Genomic DNA, 25,177 nt, shown 5'->3' with positions numbered 1-25,177 from the left:
TGCTCTGGGTGGAGAAACGTGCGATGAGCAATATGCGATAAAGAATCGCCAAACAATGAAGAAGCAGCATTGAGAGGAGACACGGAAGAAGAGTGAACTGGTGACGAGAAATGGAAGAGACAAGGAAATGGAAGAGAATTATTTTCTTTCCTCCTGAAGCCTCCATGTTTTACCTCCGTGTTACAACTCATCACTCTCTCACAGCCTGCAGCACTAGGAGATTCTCTCATCCCTTCATTTTCTTCTCTTGCATCTTCATAGCAATCATCATCATCATCATCATCATCAGTGTCTTCTCTTACATCCACATACATTTCCTCTTCCTCCTCCTCATGCCCTAGCTGCTGTCATGTTGAATACACACACACACACACACACACATACAGGTATATTACCATCTACACTACACCTAATCCTACCCTTCATCTCAGGAAAGGAACATCTTGTGCCTTTTTTATGATTTTTTAAAAAAATTAAAACCTATGAAACCTATGAGCTCCTCTATTCATATTAGGGCATCAATTTTTCGTCTAATTTTTTTAAGGAGAAAATCCTCATGAGATTCTCATATGTTTCACTTTTATCCCAAAGTACTTCCTGTTCAAAGACAGTGATTACTCCCCAGAGGTATCGGGTATCAAAAAAATATGAGAGCATGAATAACTTGAATAAGGATTAAAAATACTTCTACGATATGATCTAACACCAAATCAGAATCAGTAAATACGGAGTAAAGTTAACTTTTTAATATAAACTGCCTTAAAAATGCTTTTCGTATAAAAGTCAGTAAAACAGGATATGAGCTGTGTTTATCTGAAATATAAGTGCTGGATGTGTTAGACTAGAAATTAAATATCACACACACTATAGTTAATACAACTAACTTTAACATTAGAAAATTACCATACAATATGAACACACCCACCTGTAGATGAACAATACATATCCATTTATGCATAAAAGCGGACACTGTTAACAATTTATCACATATAATGCAATATCACATATGAAAGTGTGTTTGTGTGTGTGTGTGTGTGTGTGTGTGTGTGTGTGTGTGTTTTAACCTGTGTGTGAGCTGATGATTCGAGTCTCTGCTCGAGTGTCGTTTCCTTTATGGTCATCAGCACGGCTCCAGATCGTGTCAACACATCCTCAGTCATGCGGACGATCTCCACCTGCCCCTGCTCCAAAATACCGTCCTAAACACACACACACACACACAAAGACACACACACACACACACACACACACAAACACACACACACAGAGCCATGAACCTGCTGCAAATTTTTTCAATCATTGATATGCCATTAGCTCATCCACCTGAATTTATGCATCACAAAACTGTTTTGTTAAAGTTCTTCAAATAAAAACAAGACAAGGCATTAAAAAAACTTCCTACACATATGGAGATATATTTGTCAAACAATCTGTAATTATTGCGCTTTATTGTAATTATTGTTATTTATTATGTACATATATGCAAATATGTATTATTATTATTTAAAACTGTTAAGGTTTTTTTCATTCTTTATGTAGTTTGTGCTATACTTTATACTAATTTATTTAATTTGGTTCTTTCTTGAGTTCTTTAAATAAAAATAAAATAAAAAGGTAAATAAAAAAGAAATTTCTTTAAGTACAAATGACAAGGCGTTTTTTTTTTTTTTTTTTTTTTTTTTTTAATCTTCCGGGACATATTAATTTTTTTAAATACTGAAATAATCTAGAATTATTAAAGTTTAGTTATTTTGAATCTTTCAGTTCTTTAAATAGATTATAAAAATAAAAAGTCATCAAATTAGAAAAACGTTACGCAAAAATAGTTCTTTAAATAAAAACAAGGCATTTTTTTAAAAAAAAATTCCAATTACCAAAGATCTATAATTATTATAACACAGTTTAGTTCTTTTTCATTCTATACTTAGTCTATTCTATACTTTATACATTATATATACATTAATTTATTTAATTTAATAATAAAATAAACAGTTATAATAGCTATATAATATATAGCTCTTTAAATGAAAACAACAAAGCTAAAAAACAATTAAAAAGCTTCCCTCATGTATTAATTTTAATTATCAAAAATCTATAATTATTAGAACACTGTTCTGTTTCATTTATTTATTTATTAAAGTTCTTTCGTGTTCTTTGAATCAATCAATCAATGAAGTAATTAAAAAAATTAAACCAAAGAGATATTTCCTGCATTTGTTTTTTAAACGTTCAGAGACCCTTGAATTTTTATATCACTGCTCAGTTACGTTTTATTCTTTATTTGCTCTGTACTTGGTACCTGAGGTTCTTCTTCCGCGATGGTGGGAGGAACGCGGAGTGTGGAGGACATCTCACATGGCTCTGATACCACGACAGTGTGCTCCAGCGCCAGCTAAGAGGAGAAACGGCAAATCAGTGCAACGTTTAACCATAATGGAACCATCCTGATTAACTAATAGCAAATTTGAACATGTGGCATCACAGAGAGCTTTTCTTTCTCTTTTTCATTTCTTCACCTCAAAGTGAAGCTTATCATAAAATAATGGTTTTAACTACACAATATATGCTTTTAGCAGCACTGCGATAACGTATTTAGCTTAGCGAACATTAACGGTACCTCTCTGGGTGACGCTGTCTGTAGTTATATAGCTAGTCAGCTAGCTAGTTAACAGCAGCGGAATTATTTAATTATGTAAGTAAAACCGGCAAACGAGTTCACTAGCAAGCTGGGTAATATTTGGTTAATTATGATTGCTTAATTAAATGCAGTATTGTATCTAAAGCAGTAGTTGAGACATATATCTAAAAAAGCGATTTCATGATCAAGGTTGAGTTTGGCTGATCCAATTTGACCTTGGCTATGCCTCTGTTGGTTTCGCTCTTAGGCTGAAGAGAGAGTCGGATATGTTTTGTACACTTTTCTGGCCACAAGGTTCAGAATCCTGAACTCGGTGATGTCAGTCAAATTAGACCTTTCTATGAAAGTAGGCAGGTTTTTGGCCATGAAAATTTGTGAAACATACCATACTCTTTAGACCACACCCATGCTGACCCACAGAAAGCCTATCACAAACTCAGGATGTGTGTATAAGTGTGTGTGCTTACCTGCTCTAGCTCCAACAGTTTATTCAGTAGTAAGTCAGCACTACTGAACACAGTGAGTGTGTTTTCTGCTCCTTCTGGCAAATGCAGTCCGGTCTTGCAACTCTTCAGTTCGGCTACTGTCCTCTTCATCAGCTCGATCCTGTTTTCAGCAGCCTGATAAAAAAAATTACAGCCACACAGTGCACTTCATATAAAGAGAAAAGCCTTTTATAATAACAAACTTAAAACATACACACACACACACCCTGAATTTGTCCTGGCTGATGCCTTGCTTTGAGGTGAGCGCTGATCTGAGCTCAGTCACGTCTTTCTCCATGATCCTCAGCTCAGATTCCATGGCGTCCACTTCCTGTGGAGGAAGTACAGCAGCAAAGCTTTACACATACACACACAGCATATTGCAGTTACCAAATTAAAGGAACACTTTGGCCAAAAATGAAATCAAACAAAACTGTTTAGTACAAGGCTAATATACAGGGAGTCCCATAAGTACAGCATCATAGGAGAAAAATAAAAAATAAAATAAATAAATAAATTTTAAAAAATGGCAAACCAATAAAAAGAGGGCAAAACAATAAAAAATGAATATATCTACCATTTTTCTCAATACAAAAATTTTCACATGGTCAAAACAAATTTTGTTACATGTACCAATAATGCGCTGACGCAAATGTTCAACATTCCTAATTTTCTCTGTCTATACCTGCACTTTTTTAAATCAACTTTGATTTTCTACGAGTAGAATTATCTGGATTCATTCTTCCTTGTTCAGACACATCATGGTCTGTAAAAATCTATAAATAAACATTAACCCTCTGACGCTGGACATATGGGTCACCATGTAGATAGCAAGCAAGGGAAGCTTATAATACAGTTTAGCATAAACAATGTGCGTATTTTATGACATTGTGGGTAAGTTATGCTTATGTACTGCTTTTGGAATGCAATTTGCGCAATGCTAAACTGATAGCTATAAGCTTCCCTGTGTAAGACTCTCTGTCGCTTTGAGGAGTGAAGATAAGAGTTAAGATATCAAAACTCACAGCTGCAGCGTGCTCTAATATTTTTAGAGGCCCCAGCAGGCTGCTCTGCATGTCCGCTACACGCCGGTCTGCTTCACACAGCTCCTGCTGAAGCCCACTCACATCACACACACTCGCCATCTCCTTCAACACACTCTCAAATCCCTGTAAAGTCCGGCGAATCTGCGCCGAGTCATCAAGAACCATCTGCAAAAGAACATTAGGCTAAATAACAAATAAAATGGAAGCCTGGCATGCAATAAGTGTGTGTGTGTGTGTGTGTGTGTGTGTGTGTGTGTGTGTGTGTGAGTGGCTGCTAGACTTTTAACAGTCATGGTACAGCTGTGTAGCATTGACAGTTAAGAAATCCTAACAATTCAGAGACTTAAGCTGAAAAGTTATGTCAGTATTTATGCTGGGAAAGATAGATAAGATGTACCTTTATGGATCCCCTGTACGAGAAATTCAACAAAGTTACGTGTACGCAGAGTTGTGGTATGTGGGATACAAATTGCAGAGTGAAGAAGGAAAGTTTCTTTCCTGTCATTGTTATATGATGTAACATAAAAGCAAGAGGCAATTTAAAAATGAAAAATTACGACTAATATGATGATAAATGAGTCAGAAGACAGTGAGCATTGAAATAAACATTTAACAGGAGTCTAGTGTACTGCCTATATACTGCTCTATGAATAGTCCTAGTTGTAATGATCACATTAATCATTTGGTTTAATACGCTCATTATTCAGCAGCCTATAAAACAGCACTTGATCCAGCACATCTTATCATTTGTTTTATTTTTTAATATAATTATAATGCTCTGAGAGTTACTTGTGTGTTTAATGGAATAATGATGGAATAATAATGGTAGTGGGATATGTGTGCTCTCCCAGTCATTAGTGTCTTCTTTAATTTTTCAGCCTCCTGAAAAAAAAATTCTACAAAAATAAGTGGTAAAGTGCAAAAGTGCAGAAGACCCAGTCCTTTCATAGTCTGTTAGGATTTTCAAAGAACAGTAGTGTATCCAATGCTTCACCTGTAGAGCATTAACATGGCTGTCCAGACATTTCGCAGTAGTGTAGGTATACGGTGCGGTCAACCATGACTGAGATTCAGTAATCCAGCTCTGAGATCCTTTCACCATCTCCTCATGCTCCTGTAGCCAACCATGTATCTACACACACACACACACACACACACACACACACACACACACACACACAGAGGAAAACACACCAAGATCAGATTAAAAACCAGTGTGCATTATATGCATTTAAAATGTGTACATTTTCTGGCTGATTAACTTATTGCATTTTAAATTTAAATTAATATGGAATATTGTTTTAGAATATTTTCCATTTTTAATTAATACATGGGAGTTTTAAATGATATAAAATAGCTTTCAGTTTACACTTTCTACTTATTTATTTTTGCTCACGGTTTATCGTATTGGGGTTCCCGTGTCATCTGGTGTATTTATTTATTTTTTTTTCTGTTTTAGGGGCCTTTAATAACTTTTAAAAAGGGAACAAACATGCATATACCGTTCATATACAGTTAGATGATTTTTAATTTAATGTTGCTACACCTTTTTTTGTTTAATTCAAATCATAACACACCTTGACACCTGATACTGATGACATTAGTACACACACTAGTTTAAAAAAAAAAAAAACAATAATAATAATGTGCACTTCTGTGAGACAGCCTGGATAAGAGTGTGTGTTAAATAATGTAAAAGTAAATTACTGCTTTCAGTCAATAAAAACAGAATTATATTAGCCGTGCCTTGTTGAGGAAGGCCGTTCTGTCCTCGGCTTGTTTGGAAAGGCTTGTGTGTAGTTGCTGGGTCTGAGACAGTTTCTCCATGAGGGCTTGCGTCTCCTCCGGTTTCTCCTCACTGAGGTCTTGAAGCTCCACTTCAACCTCTGCGAGACGCGAGTGTAAGCCATCCAATTCGTCCCAGACACGCTACAGGAGAAGATACACATATTCAACCATAGCTAATTACAAACCTTAGATGTTCCTTGTGTTTTTAACTGTTTAATTGTAAGTGTTTTTGCCCATGTATACTACTGATGTGCAGTTCACGGTGTGCTAGTGGCCAGGTGCAGCTCAAGGCAAAGAGAATCCATTTGAACTGAGTCAGAATGCGATGCTTAAGTACAGTCATGTTAACTACTTCACCCTAGGGTAGCAAAGCCAAGTCAAAAAAGGGGAATAGGTGACTTAAGCATGTTATATGCAGTACAGGAACACTGCTTTAAACAGTGAACACGAATAAAGATATTAATCTATTTGACTTGGTATCATTCTGAGTGTAGAACCTCCTCTATATGATCTTGACAAATCTGGAATAAAAACAAGATAAGATTTCAGTGCTCTTTATGCTAGGACTGTATGATAATGGTTAAAATAATAACTGCACAAGGTTTGCTCAATTTAGAAATCATGATTCTCACAAATATTTTGGTATTTTAGGAATAAAATACTTCGCACTTTTAAATAAACTCTTTCATATTGTGTTTTATATTCCTCTGTGTCAAAATGACATATTTAGACTTAAATAATTAGAGCAGAAAGTTGTGATTTAATGAGTAAATAAACATTTATATCTAATCTCAATCTAATTGTGATTAAAATATGATGAATTGTGACGTTTGAGTGTATAAGTTTGTGTCTGAAATCTCACTGCATGCCCAGTGAGTGAGTCGAACCTTCAGTGCACTCTCAGCTTCAGCGACATTAGGACACTTGTTCCTCAGTCTGCTCTGTACGGCATCCAGGGCTGTGTTAATCTCTGAGAGTTTAGCATCTAGCCTGTGTAACGGGCCACTCTTCTGCACAGCCACCTCCACCTGAAAACGAGAGAGAGAGGGGCTTGGGGGTTAATGACCGAAGTACTGATAAAATATTTAATGCATCATCTTTCATCACATAGTCTCCTCAAAGCCAGATGTGAAATTAACCCCTTTTCCTCCTGTCTAATTATTTATATTCATCATAAAGCAGGTTGTTCAGTAACTAACATAAATAATTCAATAAGTACAATGAGATTTAAAGAAAATGTACATAGTTACAATGATTATGTTCCTTGTGTCATAGATAAGGATTAAAATTCTGAACCGAACTCAGGCAAGGCTGGATTTAAAAGCTTCAAAGTTTCCCCAGTGACCCATTTTCTACAAAATTAGTATGGCAACAGGTCAAAACAGCAGGTGGTGGCAATGCAGGGATAAGGAGTAACAGAAACACACAGATACACACAGACACAGACACAGACTCTCTCTCTCTCTCTCTCTCACACACACACACACACACACACACACACACACCACAGGAGGTCCAAGCTGTAATGAGCAGGATGGAGAGCACAAGCCGCAGGTGGCTTATCTAACACAGCTAGTGTGTGTGTGTGTGTGTGTGTGTGTGTGTGTGTGTGTGTGTGTGTGTGTGTGTGTGAGACAGCAGGTACAAGGACCTGTCTGTTTATGAGTGAGAAGTTCCTGCCTCTAATTCAGCAGTCATGAAAAACAACATCAGAGAACTTCAGTAACCTTTGAAAGTTTTTAAGGCTTTTCAAGTTTTGTGTCTTGTTAATCGATAGTTTTATAATGTAAAGTAATAATGTAAAGTAAAAAAAATGTAAAGTAATAATGTAAGGAAATAATGTAAAATAATCCAACGTAAATTAACTTCACTCCAGGCATGCAGCTCAGCCGCAAATGGGATTTGGACACACCGAAATGAAAACGAAAAAACAAGATCGAGGTTTGTAATGACTCCTTACCTGCTTTACCACTTCCTGTAGTGAGTGAGAGACTTCCTGTAGTGGGCCATCTATCTCCATGGGAACCAGAGTGTACATATCTGAATATTTCATCCTAAGACCCTCCATGATGCGCTGCAGCACAGCCTTCTGGGTACACAGCTCAGAGTGAAGCTCCTACAGAGATAAGGAGAGGATTTTTTTGGTCATTCAATTCATTTAATGATCTACGAGATGACACATGCATTTAAAAGTTTTATATTTGGAAGCTGATCTGTTTGAGCAGAGTGTACTGTTGAAAGTACTGGAAAAACTGAAGGACTAAAGTGCCGCCGCATCATTCTCGTTAGAACCAAAGGTTAAATCCCACTTCACCACTATCAGCAGGTAGCCAAACAGCATTATGAGTAATGGAGGAAAGTGGAAATATAGCAACATGCTAATGAAAGATGTGTAACCAAAAATTCTCAGCATTTCATTACTAAATACATCTTGGATGGAACTGAAGATCAGGTCAACTAATATGCAACACTTTCAGGGTGGATGTTTTTTTCTTTAAATCAGGCTCTGTTTTCATTTCTTAAACACACAAAATTTTCCTTGAGGATTATACATGATCTCATAATCTAATAAGCAGACAGTATATGTGGGATATGTTTTCTAAGTTACAGTTCAATTAAATTTTATTTGTTTATAGTTTTTTTTCCCCCCTTCATGTTCTCCCTAATTTGGTCTTGGCCAATTCCTACCCACCAGCCGACTTTCCCTATAATAAACAGCTGCCAACTGGGGATGGTGAAGCCTAACACATGCTTCCTCTGAGTCACGTAAAAACCACACAACTGCATCTTTACGAACTGTTGCTCATGCCGAGGCACAGGGGAATCTAACACACGCGGAGGAAAGCACTAGCTACCCTCTTCCACACACATCAGCTCACAGACGCCCAGATTGGCTAGTGTCGCTGTGATTGACAGTGGTGAGAGAGTACGCCCCTCCCACCTAGACAGCACGGCCAATTTTGCTCTCATGGACACCAGTGTCATGGTCGGGATTCGAAACGCAATCTCCTGACAATTTCTGTTGCACCACTCAGGAGCACAAAAGAGCTTTACAGAAATCAGTGTAGCTCTAGATGTAGTGTAGTAGTGTTTATGCCAGTTTAAGCAGAGAAACAAACCAAGAAGTACCAGTTCTATCATAGTGTAATTTAGCCAAAAAAAAAAAAAAAAAAACCCTGCATGGATGATATCAAGGGAACAAAAGGTTAGGATGATGCAAGCATATTTTGCCAGTTTCTGTCTTGAAATAAGTCAAATTAAGTATGAAACAAACAGCACTGCTATTTTTTCAAGCCTTCATTTAACCATTGAATATCATTTAATCACAATCTGTGGCGGCGCATCTTACCGGTTTAGCGGCTACCGTTTACCAGGTTTCTGCCAGACTCTCAGCTCCACATGAATGAATCCCATGCAGTGTACTCTAAACCGCTCTCTCTTTCTCTTTCTCTGTGCTGCTAAGCATCAGCCCTCTTCACCTTTCAGCCCCTGGGCAGCAGATAATACTCGGCTTCCTCTATTCATATTGTAATGAGTTATTTGAGCCTGAGTCAGAAATAAAGGATACAAGACACTAAAACAGTTATAACGCTGTATTCCCATGGTGGATTTTTAGTCGTGAATGATGATAGAGACACCAAGTGTACGTTAGGTCCGTTTGGACATGTGTGTATGAATGATGACATCACTCTCGACCTTAGGGTCAGGCTTGAAAATACGCATGTAAGGTAAAACACAAAGGTATGGGAGTTTGTGTGTGTGTGTATCGATACCCCTCTATAATATCTGTAACTGGCTCATTCTTACTGCACATGACGGAAATGATGAGAACATAATGACCAAGCTGTTTGGCCTGTGGGAGTTTACACAATAGGAAGAAACTGTGAGAGAGGGGTATATTGGGAATGAAACAGAGACATTCAGTGAGACAAAGAGGACTGCGACGTGAGTTTTTACAAGAAACGAAGGAAAAAAAAATTGCGAATTTCTGCTGCCGGTGAGGATTATCTCGACTGGAGCTGGCATGCAGCCTAAGAGTCAGAATAACGTTTACTAGAAAGCAAGCCCTATTCAGACCAAACAACGCCTCAGTCAAGCTGGCGCATTATTTAAACCATGAAACATAAAACTAACTGCCACAATGGCTTCCAGGAGCATTTCTCCACAGAAACTAAATGTCAGTAGCAGTATGAATGTCCAATTCAATTCAGTTTTATCAGTGCTTTTAACAACAGATGTTGTTACAAAGCAGCTTTACAGAAATCTGGATATAGATTTAGATCCCTAATGAGCAAACCATAGTGAAAGTGGTGAAGAAAAACTTGACATGGCACAAGGAAGAACCCAGACTCAAAACAGTAAGGATGTTCAGCGTGAGCCGATATGAGAATGAGAGTCCTAGGGTGAACACAGGACAGTCCCTATGATTACAGCAGCAGCACTTAGCTACAAATCTACGATATCCAGGTGAAGTAAGGGTGAGCCTTGGGCTGTTCTTTGGGAAGTGCAAATCGTTAGAGTTAAACAACAACAACAAAAAATACGTAAATTATAGCAAAGATTTATGATATTCTAACTCCAACTTCTGGATTCTGGGTGCTAGCTTTTTTAAGAAAGAAAAAAACATTATGCAGATGCGGAACCACTTCAGTGCTCATCAGCAACATTATTCAAGGAAACACTGGAAAAGAGGGAAGTTGCCAACCTGTCAGGTGGTCTTTAACTTTATTGCTCTATAACAAGATGTCAAATAATTCAAAATGTTGATGAGAATGTGCTCTTTCCTTAAGATGTGTGGAAATTGACTGGTTTATTATAGTTACTATATTTATTTCTTAGTGCATTATAACAACCATGTCAGAACAACTTATTTATAACATTGAAAGATGTGCATTTGCTCAAATTGTTGCTAACGGGGTTTTTGTCTGTAGCTATTTTAAAATGGTTTTAGATAAACCCACCTGCAGCCGTTCTGTGCTGGGCGCTTGCTCTAGCTCTGACATCACAGCCCCTGCAGCTACGAGCCAATCCCGGATCTCCTGCAGCTCCTCACACACCTTCGTCCTCTCCTCCATCTCCGCCTGCACTGCCTTACGACCCTGAGCACTCCGGGACTTTAGACTGCAAAACATAAAGGTCAAAGGTTTTTCAATACCTGGGAATATTCTCTGAGAACACACCTGTCTAAACTTGGTGATGTGACTGGAGCTTCGTGGACTGTGCATTCATTTGCAGATGTGTTGATACTGCTAACAAAACTATCCTAGCAGGCAGACAGGGAAAAATAATTTTATCATTGTCCTAGTGGGCAAGTTCTTTTTTTTTTCCACAGTAAGAAAACAGCAAGGCAAATGTCCAGTGTATACTCTTCCATTTTTTTTTTTTTTTTACCCACCAAAGCGAACACAGTCTCGCCCACTTGGTTTCTACTGGCACTTGTGAATCTTCCAAAAAAAAAAAAAAAAACCTGTCAAAGTTCACACAGATAAAGTCAGCATGAAGCGAAGCAAATACACATCTTTTTTTGCTTCCCTTGTCCTTTCCCCTTCAGTGATTCCATTTTTTTTTCTACCAGGCAACCATTACTGATGGGCTTTAAATGAAAATCAGAAAAGCGTTTTTCAGGTCTCTACCGTATTGCTGTAGCAAGAAGTAAATAAAACTTAAATGCTACAACCAAACCACAGATGTTAGCACCTCTGCCTTAGTGTAGCGGTAATATGCCAAACATCAAAATTCTCATCCTAAAACAGATAACAGAGTATGTAGAGAAAAATAGTATCATCATTTTGGACAAAAACAGAACTTACTTTGAAATTAAAAACAAAAAAGAAAGAATGACGCAATCCCATACTTGCTCAGCCAAGCTAACTGTGTATACTGCAATTGTGTCCTTGTTTGTTCCCTCTGGAATGTAATAATGAGGTCCAAATTTGATTCAGTTTCGCCATTATGTCCAATGTTACAGTAATTACATTCATTTCCAGGATGTGACAAAATATTTCTACCGCTCTACAATGAGCAAACTAACCTTGCTAAGCTGTAAAGTGAATAAATATAATGATAATGATTACATAAAATGGTGACTTCTGACCTGTGATAGCGCTCTTGCATGGCTTGCAGCTCCTGACACAGTGGAATGGGCGGGGCTTGTTCCAAGTGGGAGGGGACTCTCAGTAGCCTAGCAACTCGCAGTTCCAGTGCACACAGAGCTCGATGCTCGCAGTCCAGTCTGTCCTGGTACGGTGACCAAAACTGCAGCAGCTCCTGAAGCTCCTCAGCAGTAGCCTTCTCTCTGCTGCTCTCAGGCAACTCAGCCTCCATCTGCTCCAGGACAGATGATGCTTTCTCCATCTATGAAACCAAAATCCAGCATACAAGCTCACAGGCAAGTACAGGGAAGCCCACTTGTGAAGTGTCAAGAGATTTGAGAGCCAGAAGAACCCAATTCCTTGTCACTTTTTTTGTACACTTCAAGGCTAATTACCTTGAGGACCTAGCAAAGTAGTTCAACAGACTGAACCAGACACTTCATAAAACACCGCAAAAAAAAAATTGCTGTAGTTCAGAAATCAGTTTACTGTGTATGCATTGTCGCGAAGTCAGGTGAGTTTATGTCAGAGAATTCGAAGTGTCAAGGTGGATGTTGCCCGAGTTCCTGACTGATCAGAGGTCAGTTTTTTCCAAGTACAGTATATTGCAGCATAACGTACATTACTTAGCTAAAGGCAGCTAATCAAACCAGAGACTAGCTACATGGCTAGAGATATTAGGTCTTTCACAGACATGCCTTTTTTTTATCTACCCTTTCTTGTTTGATTTAAAAAAAAAAAAAAAAGTGACAAAATGGCTTGCTCAGAGAATTAAACCTGATGGCGTAAACAGTTCTTCCTCTTTAAAAAACAGATAGAGAAGTATGCGTTTATTCTCACCACCATTTCAAGTCTAAAACTGATGGCTGTTCAGAGTCTGTTGCGCTAGGCTAAAAATTGGTAACGTCAAACGCTGTTACAAAACAAAACATAACCATTTCTAATTAGTAATATTCAAAAATATGAGTTGAACACCAGTTTAAAAGGTTTTTGCCATATATTTTGTATAATATCAATAAATATATTGTAATCATAATTTTATAAACTTATATATAATATAATGTATTCGTAAAAATACGCACAAAGTTCCAAAGGTTAAGGTTAAGGCTTAGGGGAGGGTTTACATTTGTACCTTTTCTTACAACTTCTTTGTATCAAATCACATCGTCTTGGATCTGGGGTTTCCAAACTTTTTGTCAGCTGAATTACGTCATCCAAAATGATTTGCATCAAGTATGCCTTGAAATTTTAAGCGAAGCTTTTGTAAAAATTGACAAAAACTGTCGTTTAAAGCATTTTATTTTTTAATGTGTAAAATACACCCATCAAGCATAACATTAAAACCACTGACAGGGGACCAGGAATGGTTTGAAGAACATGACAAAGAGTTCAAGGTGTTGACTTGGCCTCCAAATTCCCCAGATCTCAATCTGATTGAGTGTCTGTGGGATGTGCTGCACAAACAAGTCCGATCCATGGAGGTCCCACCTCGCAACCTACAGGACTTAAAGGATCTGTTTCTAAGGTCTTGGTGCCAGATACCACAGCACACCTTCAGAGGTCTTGTGGAGTTTATGCCTCAACAGGTCAGAGCTGTTTTGGCAGCATAAGGAGAACCTACGCAATATTAGGCAGGTGGTTTTAATGTTATGGCTGATCGGGGTATATTAACATATTTACTATTTCTTTCTTTCTTTATTTAATTTTATTTTTTTACAATTTTAAGTCTCATGAACCCCCTGCAATGTCACCTTACACCTCAAACCTGCAGTGATGAAAACATAAAATTCATATGAAACTTCTCATGACATCAGGTTGAGATGTGATGTAACTTACACTCTTTCCGACGTGTATCCATTCCTGTCCCCTCCGCTCTGAGTGTTCGAGCAGATGTCTGGCGCATTGTCGCAGCCTGGCAACCTGACCCCAGAGGGAGTTTACAGCATCGTCCCTGTTGCCACGGCAACCCTGTACTGGACACCACTCTCTTAGCTCATCCAGTTTGCCAGGCAGCATGTCGACCTCTTTAACCAGTGTCTGAACAGCCAAGAGGATAAAACAAGTTTGTTTTTTAACATTAAAATAAATCCTTACCTACAGTATGCATGCCATAAACACTTTTCTTACTTTAAGTGTTTCTTGCTGGTCACGGCAGTCCATCTGAGATGTGATTTTTTTAGAGGCGCACTCCGCTAGGGTTGTTTCTGAGTCCCGGACACGTCGGCACAGCTCTTCGTAGCACACACGGGTGCTTCTCTGGCTGTTAACACACCTTACAGGACAAAGGACAATTACAGTATAAACTACTGATCCAGGACAAAAAAAAATAAGAAACGTTTCAGTTATTATGTACCTCTCCAATGCTTCTAGTCTCAGCTGGGCCTGGGCTTTAAGAGTGGACATTCGGACCAAAAGGCAACCTAGAATCTCAACTTGTAATTGTTCTACCTTCTGTGCTGAAAATAAGGGACTGAAGGGAGCAAGAGTCTGAATTTCAGTGAGAGGGGATTGGAACTCTTTGTCTAAAGTTAACAGGGCCTGTTGGACATCCTTCAGTCTTTCTGAACAGCTCCTTGGTGAGCAGAGAGACGGGAGGAGAACAGATTCAGTCCTCTGGAGGAACTGAATCGCACTTCTGACTCCACGAGAATAGGTTTTCAATGATTCCTTTGCTTTGGACAGGTCCACCTAGGAAGAGTATGTCAAATTAATTTACAGTTTATATTTTAAAATCATTGAGTTTGGATTCTATATAGTTCTTACTTACCAATCTTTGGTCACAGTTGTCTAAGACACCTTTGGCCAAATCTGCAATGTCTTTGGCATTTTGAGACCCCTGCTGGTGTCCATTTTTGATTTCCAAAACCTCCAGAACCCGCATTCTAGCTTCGATGTTCTTCTTAAGTTTAAGAAACTTTCTGAGTTCATCTTCAACAGCTCCCTGGTTATACTCCACCTCGTAAGTCTTCTCCAACACCTCATTAACCTCTTTGAGGAAATCGCGTACGACTCTTTGCTCCGAGAGATAATTTATTTCTTTCAGAATGTCCCATTCCACAATCTGAAGGTTATTTCGGATAGCCATCTCCCAAGTGTTAAGACTGTCAAGGTTTTGTTTGAGCCTCTCTTGTTCGGTAGTTAGCTGAGATGGATAAAGGTCCGGTGAGATGTTTGTAAGTTCATCTGATGCTTCCTTGTACATAAGTTTGATTAGCGGAATCTGGGTAAGAAGAGACTGACAGATCTTATAGCGTTCCTCTTTGGGAATGCTTTCATCTTTCGTCTTTGGGACATAGAGCTCTACATTTTCACGAAGGTCCTCCACACGCTGCTTGAGGCTGAGGAACCTTTCGTGGATCTGAGATTTAAAATGAAAAGCCTTAATTTTATGATGGAGCTCAGAGATCACACATAGCAGCTCTCTTCTCTTGCCTTCTGCAGAAGTGTTTATTTGTTCAACCTGAAACTTGTGCTCTACAAGCGTGCGTTTGAAAGGCTCAATGGCAGACAGAGAGTCCTTAGTGATGGGAAATGTGTGTCCTTTCATGTCTATCATTATCTGTCTCAATTTCTGCTCTAAAGAAGTCATTTTCTGTTCTGATGACTCCTGATTCTGTAATATATCTGTTATCTCCAGTATGGACGATTTCTCGTAATTGATGATGCCCTTTATGTCTTCCTGAAGCTTGGTGAGTTTCTCATACAGCCATGCATTCTCAGAGATGCTAAGCTCAGAGGTAATGTCTTTATTCTTCATCAGCAAAGCCTCTGCAATCCCGGAGTGTTTTTCCGCCTCACGGAGCGTATCCTGACTCTGCCGTAACCTTCGATCGAGATCCGCTGCGCTCAAGCTTTGGAAATCCTCTCGACTCAGAGATTTCTTATGGAGATGGCACAGAATCCAGGAATCCACATCAGCTACCTGCTCTGAAATCTTCTCCCGAGTCTGAAGACTTAACTGTATTTCTTCCATAGCAGTGGCTAGTTTTTCTGCTGTCGATTTTGACAAACTTGCCAATAGTTCCAAAAAGGAAGTGACCACAGGAACATCGGGTTCATCAAGATCTGGGATCAACTGGGTTACCTCCTCGGTCAGAGTGGTTAACTGTGTCTGCTTAGACGTCATCTCTGAATGCAGCTTCTTCAAGTCCTTGATTTGTCGATGGACTTCTTCTGGAAGCAGAGAAACCTTCCTTTGCCTATTCTCAATGTCGTACTCTGTCTTCTTGGCCCAAGCTAGGGCTTCTGTTATCACTTTGACGATTTTGACCATGGTGGGGTCGCTGCTGGTCGGGATTGAAAAAGCCAACTCCTCAACAATCAGATCCATGTGATCTTTGACACTCCATAAGCCCTGCTGTATGTTATACGCCTCGATCTTGAAATTGCATCCTTGGGAGAAAGCTTCAAAGCTTTGATGGAGGTCAAAATATCTTTGTTTGGCAGCTGTGAGCTCAGCGCTGAGTTCAATTATTGCTTGCGCTCTCTTGCTATCCCAAGCAGCAGATGAAATCCAGGGTGATCCCAAGATCTTATGAAAGTTCTCCATATGATCTTTTAAGGTATTGATATCCTCTAGAAGGTCGAAACTCTCTTTGGTGTAAGCGCTGACATTATGCAAGGTTTTCTCAGCAGATTTCTCCAGCACCTTCCATTCGCACTGCAAGATGCTCTGTTGAGACTGTGCTGCTGCTCTCTCAGGCTGGCTGAGGTGGGGTGATAGCTGGGAATATGTTTGGATCAGCTCTCCAAGAACTGTTCTCTCCTGTTCCATAGTCCTCAGGAAGGAGCGCAGTCTCTGCTCCTCAACAAAGCTGCTTTCGACTGGACACCTTCAGATGTATGGTACAAAAGAGAAAACAATTATGAAGTTCAGTAATGTTTGGGCCAAAATGAAATGATGTACCACTAGGTATGTGTCTGTATGTAGAAAGTATATGTGTGGCAGTCTTAGAAAACACATCAGATGTCCTTGCAAGTGAATTCTGGCAAGAAAAAACAGGGTTTATCTGCCTAACACACGTTGACACCTCATCCGGAAATATATTTAACCAAACGTGAAAATTTGCTTAGGCTATCGTCCGGCAAGGATCATGTCAGGTAAGGAGCTGGTTTAACAAACACTGGTAAAAATATTCAGTCTGCATAAAGATGTCTAAAACATTGCTAACTAAGTGTGATTTCCTCTCATAGTGAATGTCAAACTTTGATCAAGTTTTTGTCTAGTTACATGTTGTAGTAAAATGGACTTAATCAGTTTAGCTCATAATCAGATAACCAGAGCTGCAGTAGAGTTGGAATCTGTAGTTTTAACTACAAATAGTAAAAAATGTCAAAATTTGACCATGTAAAGTATTTATCCAGGCCACCCAAAATATGTAAGTTTTCAATTTGCAAATTAGTCTTATAGTTTTAAAATTCATAATGTTTCAGACCATTTTGACAGTCAGCAGAATACAAAAAAATTTCCATGCAATATAGATGGCACCACAGAGCTTGTATTGCATTTGTTTTAAGTGCAGACAGGGAAATCTGTTTTCCAAACAAAAAGTGACTAACAATCAAACTGATTTCCAATAGATAATATATAGATAAATCCAATAGATAAATCAAAAGAAAAGATACAGTAGCTTCATACGTCTTTGTTGGTAGCTGTCATTAGACAGAGCTAGCTAGTGGATGGGAATAAATACTACTATATATAAATAAACAAAAACTCTTCTCGAATACTTACATTTTCAAGGACTCCAGTTCACCGGCCAGTTTCTCAAGAGTAGCTTTGGCTTTCTGCATTTGTCTATCATAGTCAATCACCAGCTGCAATTGCGCCTCCTTGGTGTGTACAGTGCCAGATGCATCCCACAATGCCTCTGTCCACTGGCAACTCAGTCGCTGCATAGCCTCAGGGTCGTGGGCTGAGCCAACGGCAAGAGCGCTAACGTCACCGTTAACGTGATCTTGCTTTGAGATTGAGGAAACTTGCTTCTGAGCACTTTGTCTGCAAAACTGATAGATAAAACAATAAAGTTAGAGACCATGGTCCAAGTATGTGAATAAAAAAATTTACGGCTTTTCATAAAAAGATAAGCTATCCTGCTAACTCACCTCAGCTTCTTCTACTTGTTTGGCCATATCTATAGGGTTGAGCACTGCAGGGCAATTACGGCAACTCAGTATGCAAAACACCAATCTGTTCAACTGGGCCTCAAGGTCAGCATCAGAGGTATTGAGAACATCCAGAGGATCTTCATAAGGCCTGCTCTGTAGTCACAAAAACACAGAGGCAGGGTTAAGTGGTTAAATCTGAAAGTGGTAGGACTGCATATATCTAATATTAGTTGGGTGGTCTACTCAGATAGCAGCTCTGAGTAATACCTCAATTAGCAGGCTATTTGGTCTTGTCTTAGGCATCTTTTCAATCTCAGTGAAAATATTATTCATCGTAGCACCAAGTGGTTCTTCTTCTTGTTCTTCTTGTTGTTGCTCTTCTTCTAATGCCTCTGACACGTCAATAGTTCTGGCAACTGAGGCATCCTGACTGGGGATTTCCAATTTGTCTGCATCTTGTAATTGTGCCTAAAATTCAAAGATATAATGAGATAATTCAATGCGATATGGTAAAAATCATGCAGTGATTAGTAAACTTGTTCAGCATCAACAATGTTTAGGCTTAGTTAGTCACTAAACAGAAATCACTCAAGACATTCAAATTTTGGATCTTGTGGTATTCTAGTCCAGCTTTGCCAAAGTTAGAAAAATAAATTTCTTTTAAAGGAACAAAGAATTAATAGTAATAAAGGCTAATAAAGACCTTCATAAAACCTTCTCTCTCAACATTTTCCCTATCTGCCCCAACATCTTGAGCGATGCTCATCTATTCACGACCTTGCCCACTTGCTATGACCATCGAACCATATTAAATAGCATTTTAATCTAATTTCTGGACATTAATATCTTATACAATTGTCATAAAGGCACTACTGAACGTATTTCAGACCAAAAGCATTGCATGCATTATAGACAGGAATCAAATTTGATTAGAATAAAAATCACATAAAATTATGTTAGCATGGTAATCACAAAAAATGAGTTAAGTGACGTCTTTTATTTAAATAAAAATGCAAGTAAAACAACGAAGGCAGTATGTAGTAGCCTATATCAGACCCAACAAAATGAACACTGCTACTGAATAAAAATATTTTCTGCTCAATTATTCAATTTCTTTTTTTGCAATTGTGCAAATATATTCACAAATAAATGGTCATTGACTTCCAGATTCCAGTGCATGTGTATATTCACATGGTACACTATTCAGTAACATGAGTTAACTGTCTCTTATCACAAATATCCTTCTTTTACCTTTTGTAAAGGATATGTTAATGTTACTAAATCTGTGGTAAACGTCATACAGACAATGTGCATCATGCAACAAAGACCAGACTCCAATGCCAGGCACGTCTTTCGCATACATGCAATTTCCTTTTACCTCAACCAAACTGATGCTTTTAATCTCAGTCAAGCCCTCTGTAGACTCTGTGCCCAGAGCAGAGCAGAGCTCTTTCTCAGGCTGCTCATCTTCTTGTTTAATCATTGGTTGGACATCAACACTTTTTTCTATGCTCCCGGTTGGTGAGATTGATTGGATTGGTGGCTCTTCTACTTTAATTGGAATCGTATCAAGATCAGTTGTAGTTGTATCCTCCTTTTGGTCTGTTGGTGTGGTTGGTTTAGGTAGAGCTTCTTCAGGTTCTGTGCTAACAGATGATACTTTGATACTTTCAAGCTCTACTTCGTTATCTTTTTCTCTCAGAGTTGGTTCAATCAGACCATCCTGTACCTCAGATTGAGAAACTTCAGCAACTGTATCACTCTTAATTTTGCTACCTCTCCTTGTTGGAGGTGTGGGCTTCGCCAGTGTTTCCTCTGGCTCCTGGGGTTTGGAAACCACTGAAGAAATGTCGCTTTCAACTTGGCTTGCTTCTTGTCCCACTGGAGGAGTTGGTTTTACAAGATTCTCCACATCAGCACACTCTTGTGTCACAGTCTTGTCCAAATCAGTGCTACTGGATATTTCGCTCTCCATTTGTTTAGGTACAGTTTCATCCACATTTCTGCTATCTCTTCTTTTCAGAGTTGTGGGTTTTACCAGAGTCTCCTCTATTTCTTGGGTTTTTTCAACGATGGAAATGTCACTTTCAGCTTGGCTTGCTTCTTGTCCCACTGGAGGAGTTGGTTTTACAAGTTTCTCCACATCAGCACACTCTTGTGTCACAGTCTTGTCCAAATCAGTGCTACTGGATATTTCGCTCTCCATTTGTTTAGGTACAGTTTCATCCACATTTCTGCTATCTCTCCTTTTCAGAGTTGTGGGTTTTACAAGAGTCTCCTCTATTTCTTGGGTTTTATCAACGATGGGAATGTCACTTTCAGCTTGGCTTGCTTCTTGTCCCACTGGAGGAGTTGGTTTTACAAGTTTCTCCACATCAGCACACTCTTGTGTCACAGTCTTGTCCAAATCAATGCTACTGGATATTTCGCTCTCCATTTGTTTAGGTACAGTTTCATCCACATTTCTGCTATCTCTCCTTTTCAGAGTTGTGGGTTTTACCAGAGTCTCCTCTATTTCTTGGGTTTTATCAACGATGGGAATGTCACTTTCAGCTTGGCTTGCTTCTTGTCCCACTGGAGGAGTTGGTTTTACAAGTTTCTCCACATCAGCACACTCTTGTGTCACAGTCTTGTCCAAATCAGTGCTACTGGATATTTCGCTCTCCATTTGTTTAGGTACAGTTTCATCCACATTTCTGCTATCTCTCCTTTTCAGAGTTGTGGGTTTTACCAGAGTCTCCTCTATTTCTTGGGTTTTATCAACGATGGGAATTTCACTTTCAGCTTGGCTTGCTTCTTGTCCCACTGGAGGAGTCAGTTTTACAAGAACCTCCATATCAGCGCTCTCTTGTGTTATGGTCTTGCTCAAATCAGTGCTACTTGAAAATTCACCCTCTATTTGTTTAGATATGATTTCATCCACATTTCCGCTATCTCTCCTGCATGTCGGAAGTGTGGGTTTCACCAGTGTTTCTTCTAGTGGAGCTGATTTTACAAGAGCCTCTTCGGCAGCTCTGTCTTCTGTCACCAAGTTTTCCAAATCACTGCTGACAGAAATTTTAGTGGCCACTGTGTCATTCACATTTTTGCTCTCTCTCCTTCCTGCTGGAGGTGTAGGTTTCACCAGTGTCTCATCTATTTCTTGGGGTTTGAAAACCACTGAAATAACATCACTTTCAATTTCAATTGCTTTTTGTCTCACTGGTGGAGTTAGTTTACTAAGTGGCTCTTCAGGAACTTTCTCCAAATCGTTGCTGTTGGAAATTTTGCCAACTACTGTGTCACTCACATTTCTGCTGTCTCGCTTTCTTGACGGAGGTGTGGGTTTCACCAAAGTCTCCTCCATTTCTTGGGTTTTAGAAACCATGGAATGGTCACTTTCAGCTAGGCTTGTTTTCCGTCTCACTGGTGGAGTTGGTTTAATATCAGGCTCCTCAATAGATTTCTCTTGTGCCACCGAGTTCTCCAAATCAGTGCTGCTGGAAATTTTGACGGCTACTATGTCACTCACATTTCTGCTATCTCTCCTTCTTGTTGGAGGTGTGGGTTTCACTAAAGCCTCCTCCATTTCTTTGGTTTTATCATCAATGGAAATCTCACTTTCAGTTCGACTTGCTTTTCGTCTCACTGGTGGAGTTGGTTTTACAAGAGGTTCACCAAGAGCTCTTTCCGATGTCACCGAAGCTGAAATCTCCAAATCACAGCTGCTGGAAATTCTACTGGCCGCCATGTCAGTCATATTTCCACTGTTTCTCCTTCTTATTGGTGGTGTGGGTTTCAGCAATGTAGCCTCTATTTCCCGGGCTTTTGACCCAAATGAAATAACATTACTTTCAATTTGACTTGTTTTTCGTCTCACTGGTGGAGTCGGCTTTAGAAGAGGCTCTGCAAGAGCTTTCTCCTTCTCCAAATCAGTGCTCCTGGCTATCATGTCACTCATATTTCTGCTATCTCTCCTTCTTGTTGGGGGTGTGGGTTTCACTACATTCTCCCCCACTTCATGGATCTTGGAAAGCACTGAAACAGTGTCACTTTCAATTTGACTTGACACTTTTCGTCTCACTGGTGGAGTCGGTTTAATAAGTGGCTCCTCAAGAGCTCTCTCTTGGGTCACTGTCTTCTCCAAATAAGTGCTACAGGCCATTTCTTCATAGGCCCGATCACTGAAATTTCTACTACCTCTCCTTCTTGCTGGAGGTGTGGGTTTCACTAATATCTCCTCCATTTCTTGGGTTTGACTTATTTGACTTACTTTTCTTCTTACTGGTGGGGTTGGTTTTACAAGAGTTTCCTCAACAGCACTTCCTTGCTTCCTTGTCTTATCCAATTCAGTGCTCTTAGAAATTTGACTGGCCATTTCTTTTGATACAATGTCTCTTACACTTCCGCTATCTCTCCTCCTTGTTGGAGGCGTGGGTTTCACCAGTAAATCCTCCGTTCCTTGGGGTTTGGAGACCAGTGGATTGATGAAGTCACTTTCCTCTGGGCTTGCTTTTCGTCTCACCGGTGGAGTTGGTTTTTCAAGAGACTCCTCAACAGCTATCTCTTTTGTCCTTGTTTTGTCCAAATCACTGCTGTCACACACTGGTTCAGTCACATTTCTGCTATCTCTCCTTCTTGTTGGAGGTGTGGGTTTCACCAGTGTCTCCTCCATTTCTTGGGTTTTGGAAACCACTGGTGGAGTTGGTTTTACAAGAGGCTCCTCAACAGCTGTGGCTGAACCCTTCCTCTCTTGTTCAAGTTGTTGATGTTCTGCCTTCTCTTTTTGTCTTCTTTCTGGTGGGGTTGTAGAATCGAGATCCAGTGACAGCCTTTCATCTCCTAACTTGTCCTTATGTCTTCTATTTGGTGGAGTTGGAAGAACTTCTTCAGGTGGTAACTGTGTTTCATCCTGTTTGTACTGTTCACTGGTTGGTACAGGAATATTTACTTCTTCAGACAGGGCCTCTGAACTGACCGACAACCTTTCACTTTCCTTAGATCGTCTGCTTGGTGGGGTTGGTTTAGTCTCACCTTTCACTGTTGTCCTTTTTGTGCTCTCAACTTCCACAATTACCTTATCCACCTCTTCCACTAGCTTGTCTTCAGTACTGATGGATAACCTCTCTAGTTTCCTTCTAGCCTGTGATGCTGGAAATGTCCCTATGATCTCTAATGTCTCAGATGGTTTCTTAGCATTCAATGTTACTCTCTCGCTGTCTTCAGTTTCAACTGACTCTTTACCAACTTCTTGCTCAACGTTTTCTGTAGCTTCAAGTTCGGATACGTCTGTTACTACTCTGCCAGGTTTACTTGCGGCAGCATCCAGTACAGGCACGTTTGTCTCGGCAGCTGGTTCTCGACATATCTCTAGTCCCTCTCGTCTTTCCAAAATGATATATCTGCGTTGGGTCTCTCGAGGGCCATTATTCACAGTCCAGTGTTCAAGTGGTTCCATCACTCTCTGGACCTCCTGTGGACCGTTGTTTGTTATCCAGGTTCCTTCTCTCTCAGCATATGTAGTAGTTGGTTCACTGCTTCCGGTTAAGATTTGGGTCTCAGTTGTTTCCCCAGAAAGTAAGACAGTTTGTAAAGTTCTGTCAACGTTTTCCTCAGGAGGTTGACTTGATTTAGTGGAATCAACAACATTCCCAGCACTTTCCAGTTCTTGATGATCTAGAGAGGTATGACGGTCAAATTCTTTTCTCGTTTCCTCTGATGTATCCAACTTTTCTTCTTGTTGAGACAAAGTGGCATCAAAGCCAGTGTCTGAAGCTGAATCAATTCTCCCTGCATTATGGTCAGTTGAGCCAGGGACCTCAGTAGCATGAATATTTACTATGTCTTTATCAAGAATTAGTGCAGCTATTTTCTTCGTTGGCATTTTACCATCCTCACTCATAAGTTCACAAGTATCAGAAGTAAATGACCACTTCCTATGTGCTTCTTCAATTGCATCAGATTCTTGGTCAAGCCTGTGAGCATATATTGTACTCTTGTCACTTCCAATTGATTCCTTGGCTTTTCCTTCCAGTGATGTCTCAGTGTCATGGAGTTTGTCACACAAGGCAGGTTGTATCTTTTCCATTCCCTTCATCTCAATTTTTTCTTCACCTTTTGCTGGACCAACTTCTGGTACTACGTCAGACTGCACAGCCAAAGCTGTGGTAGACAAACCATCAGTTTTAAGTTTACTTTGGTCGAAATGTAGTGCTGTCAGTGACCAGTCTTCTGTGGGAAAGTCTATCTCTCCTGAAATCTCCTCACTGAGTTCTGTAGGAATCTCTCTCTCCACGATTGTGGAGACAGGGGCGTTCAGTTGAAGTGCTCTTTCCTCTAACTCTTCAGATGGATTTATTCTCTCTGTGACAGATTCTAAAACATGAAGATCAGACGGAATCCCTGTCATTAGACTTTCAGATCCAGCGACGTCAGTGGGTTCTTCTAGTTTAGAGGTTATAGTTGATGTTGTGGTTGGTAGATCATCGGTTTTGAATTCAGCCCCAGACTCATCTAATGCAGATACCAGCAGTGGTTCTGCAGTGTGAGATTCTGGCAACAATCCACCATCAACTGTCATGGAAACTTCACTGACTCCTGATTTTTGTTCGAATGCCGAAGTCAGCGTGTCATCTGACTGATTATCAGCTAGAACAACATCTTGCACTACTGTTTCCATTGGCTGTTCTGTCTTTGCTGGAGTTTCTTCGATAATTGACATGGCAACATCTCTATGCACCATTTCAAAAGACTCAACCACTGAACTTTTAGCACTGGCCACTGGAGCAGAGGAAATATCTTGAGCCTTTGACCAATCAAGCACAACCTTTGTGGTAGTATCTAGTGTGTGTGTGCTGGGCCATCCACAGGAAACCTGCCATGGTGCCATGACAAAGAGAAAGCTTAAAACACAGACTACAAGTCTAAATAATGACCCTGACCTGGCAATTAAAGATGTAGAAGCTACAGAAGCCAAAGCTAGACAAGGTAATGACTAGAAACAAAAAATGCATGAATATCTAATTGCATCATTTGTTTTGT

At 39.6% G+C, this 25,177-nt stretch overlaps 1 protein-coding gene across 9 annotated transcripts in view; it reads right to left on the bottom strand.

Moving 5' to 3' along the window:
* syne2b (spectrin repeat containing, nuclear envelope 2b) overlaps positions 1–25,177 on the bottom strand; it is a 127,343-nt gene that overhangs the window by 62,410 nt on the left and 39,756 nt on the right. For 7 of the 9 annotated variants that reach the window (XM_053232639.1, XM_053232643.1, XM_053232641.1 and 4 more), the window contains exons 55-74: positions 19,536–25,010; positions 18,425–18,625; positions 18,155–18,310; positions 17,784–18,055; positions 14,817–16,881; positions 14,403–14,737; positions 14,177–14,321; positions 13,886–14,086; positions 12,052–12,311; positions 10,919–11,078; positions 7,918–8,073; positions 6,845–6,985; positions 5,916–6,098; positions 5,164–5,301; positions 4,149–4,334; positions 3,350–3,454; positions 3,106–3,258; positions 2,300–2,392; positions 1,065–1,199; positions 174–344 (exon numbers count right to left, since the gene is read on the bottom strand). In XM_053232639.1, coding sequence (XP_053088614.1) covers positions 174–344; positions 1,065–1,199; positions 2,300–2,392; positions 3,106–3,258; positions 3,350–3,454; positions 4,149–4,334; positions 5,164–5,301; positions 5,916–6,098; positions 6,845–6,985; positions 7,918–8,073; positions 10,919–11,078; positions 12,052–12,311; positions 13,886–14,086; positions 14,177–14,321; positions 14,403–14,737; positions 14,817–16,881; positions 17,784–18,055; positions 18,155–18,310; positions 18,425–18,625; positions 19,536–25,010 — 10,731 coding nt within the window. The remainder of the gene's footprint in view (positions 1–173; positions 345–1,064; positions 1,200–2,299; positions 2,393–3,105; positions 3,259–3,349; positions 3,455–4,148; positions 4,335–5,163; positions 5,302–5,915; positions 6,099–6,844; positions 6,986–7,917; positions 8,074–10,918; positions 11,079–12,051; positions 12,312–13,885; positions 14,087–14,176; positions 14,322–14,402; positions 14,738–14,816; positions 16,882–17,783; positions 18,056–18,154; positions 18,311–18,424; positions 18,626–19,535; positions 25,011–25,177) is intronic. The other 2 variants (XM_053232640.1, XM_053232645.1) reach the window with 2 other exon arrangements.

The sequence above is a fragment of the Pangasianodon hypophthalmus genome, chromosome 3, assembly GCF_027358585.1.
Source record: "Pangasianodon hypophthalmus isolate fPanHyp1 chromosome 3, fPanHyp1.pri, whole genome shotgun sequence".
Lineage (NCBI taxonomy): Eukaryota > Metazoa > Chordata > Actinopteri > Siluriformes > Pangasiidae > Pangasianodon > Pangasianodon hypophthalmus.
The sequence above is the reverse complement of the archived record's forward strand: the minus strand, read 5'-3'. Positions and strand labels throughout refer to the sequence as shown.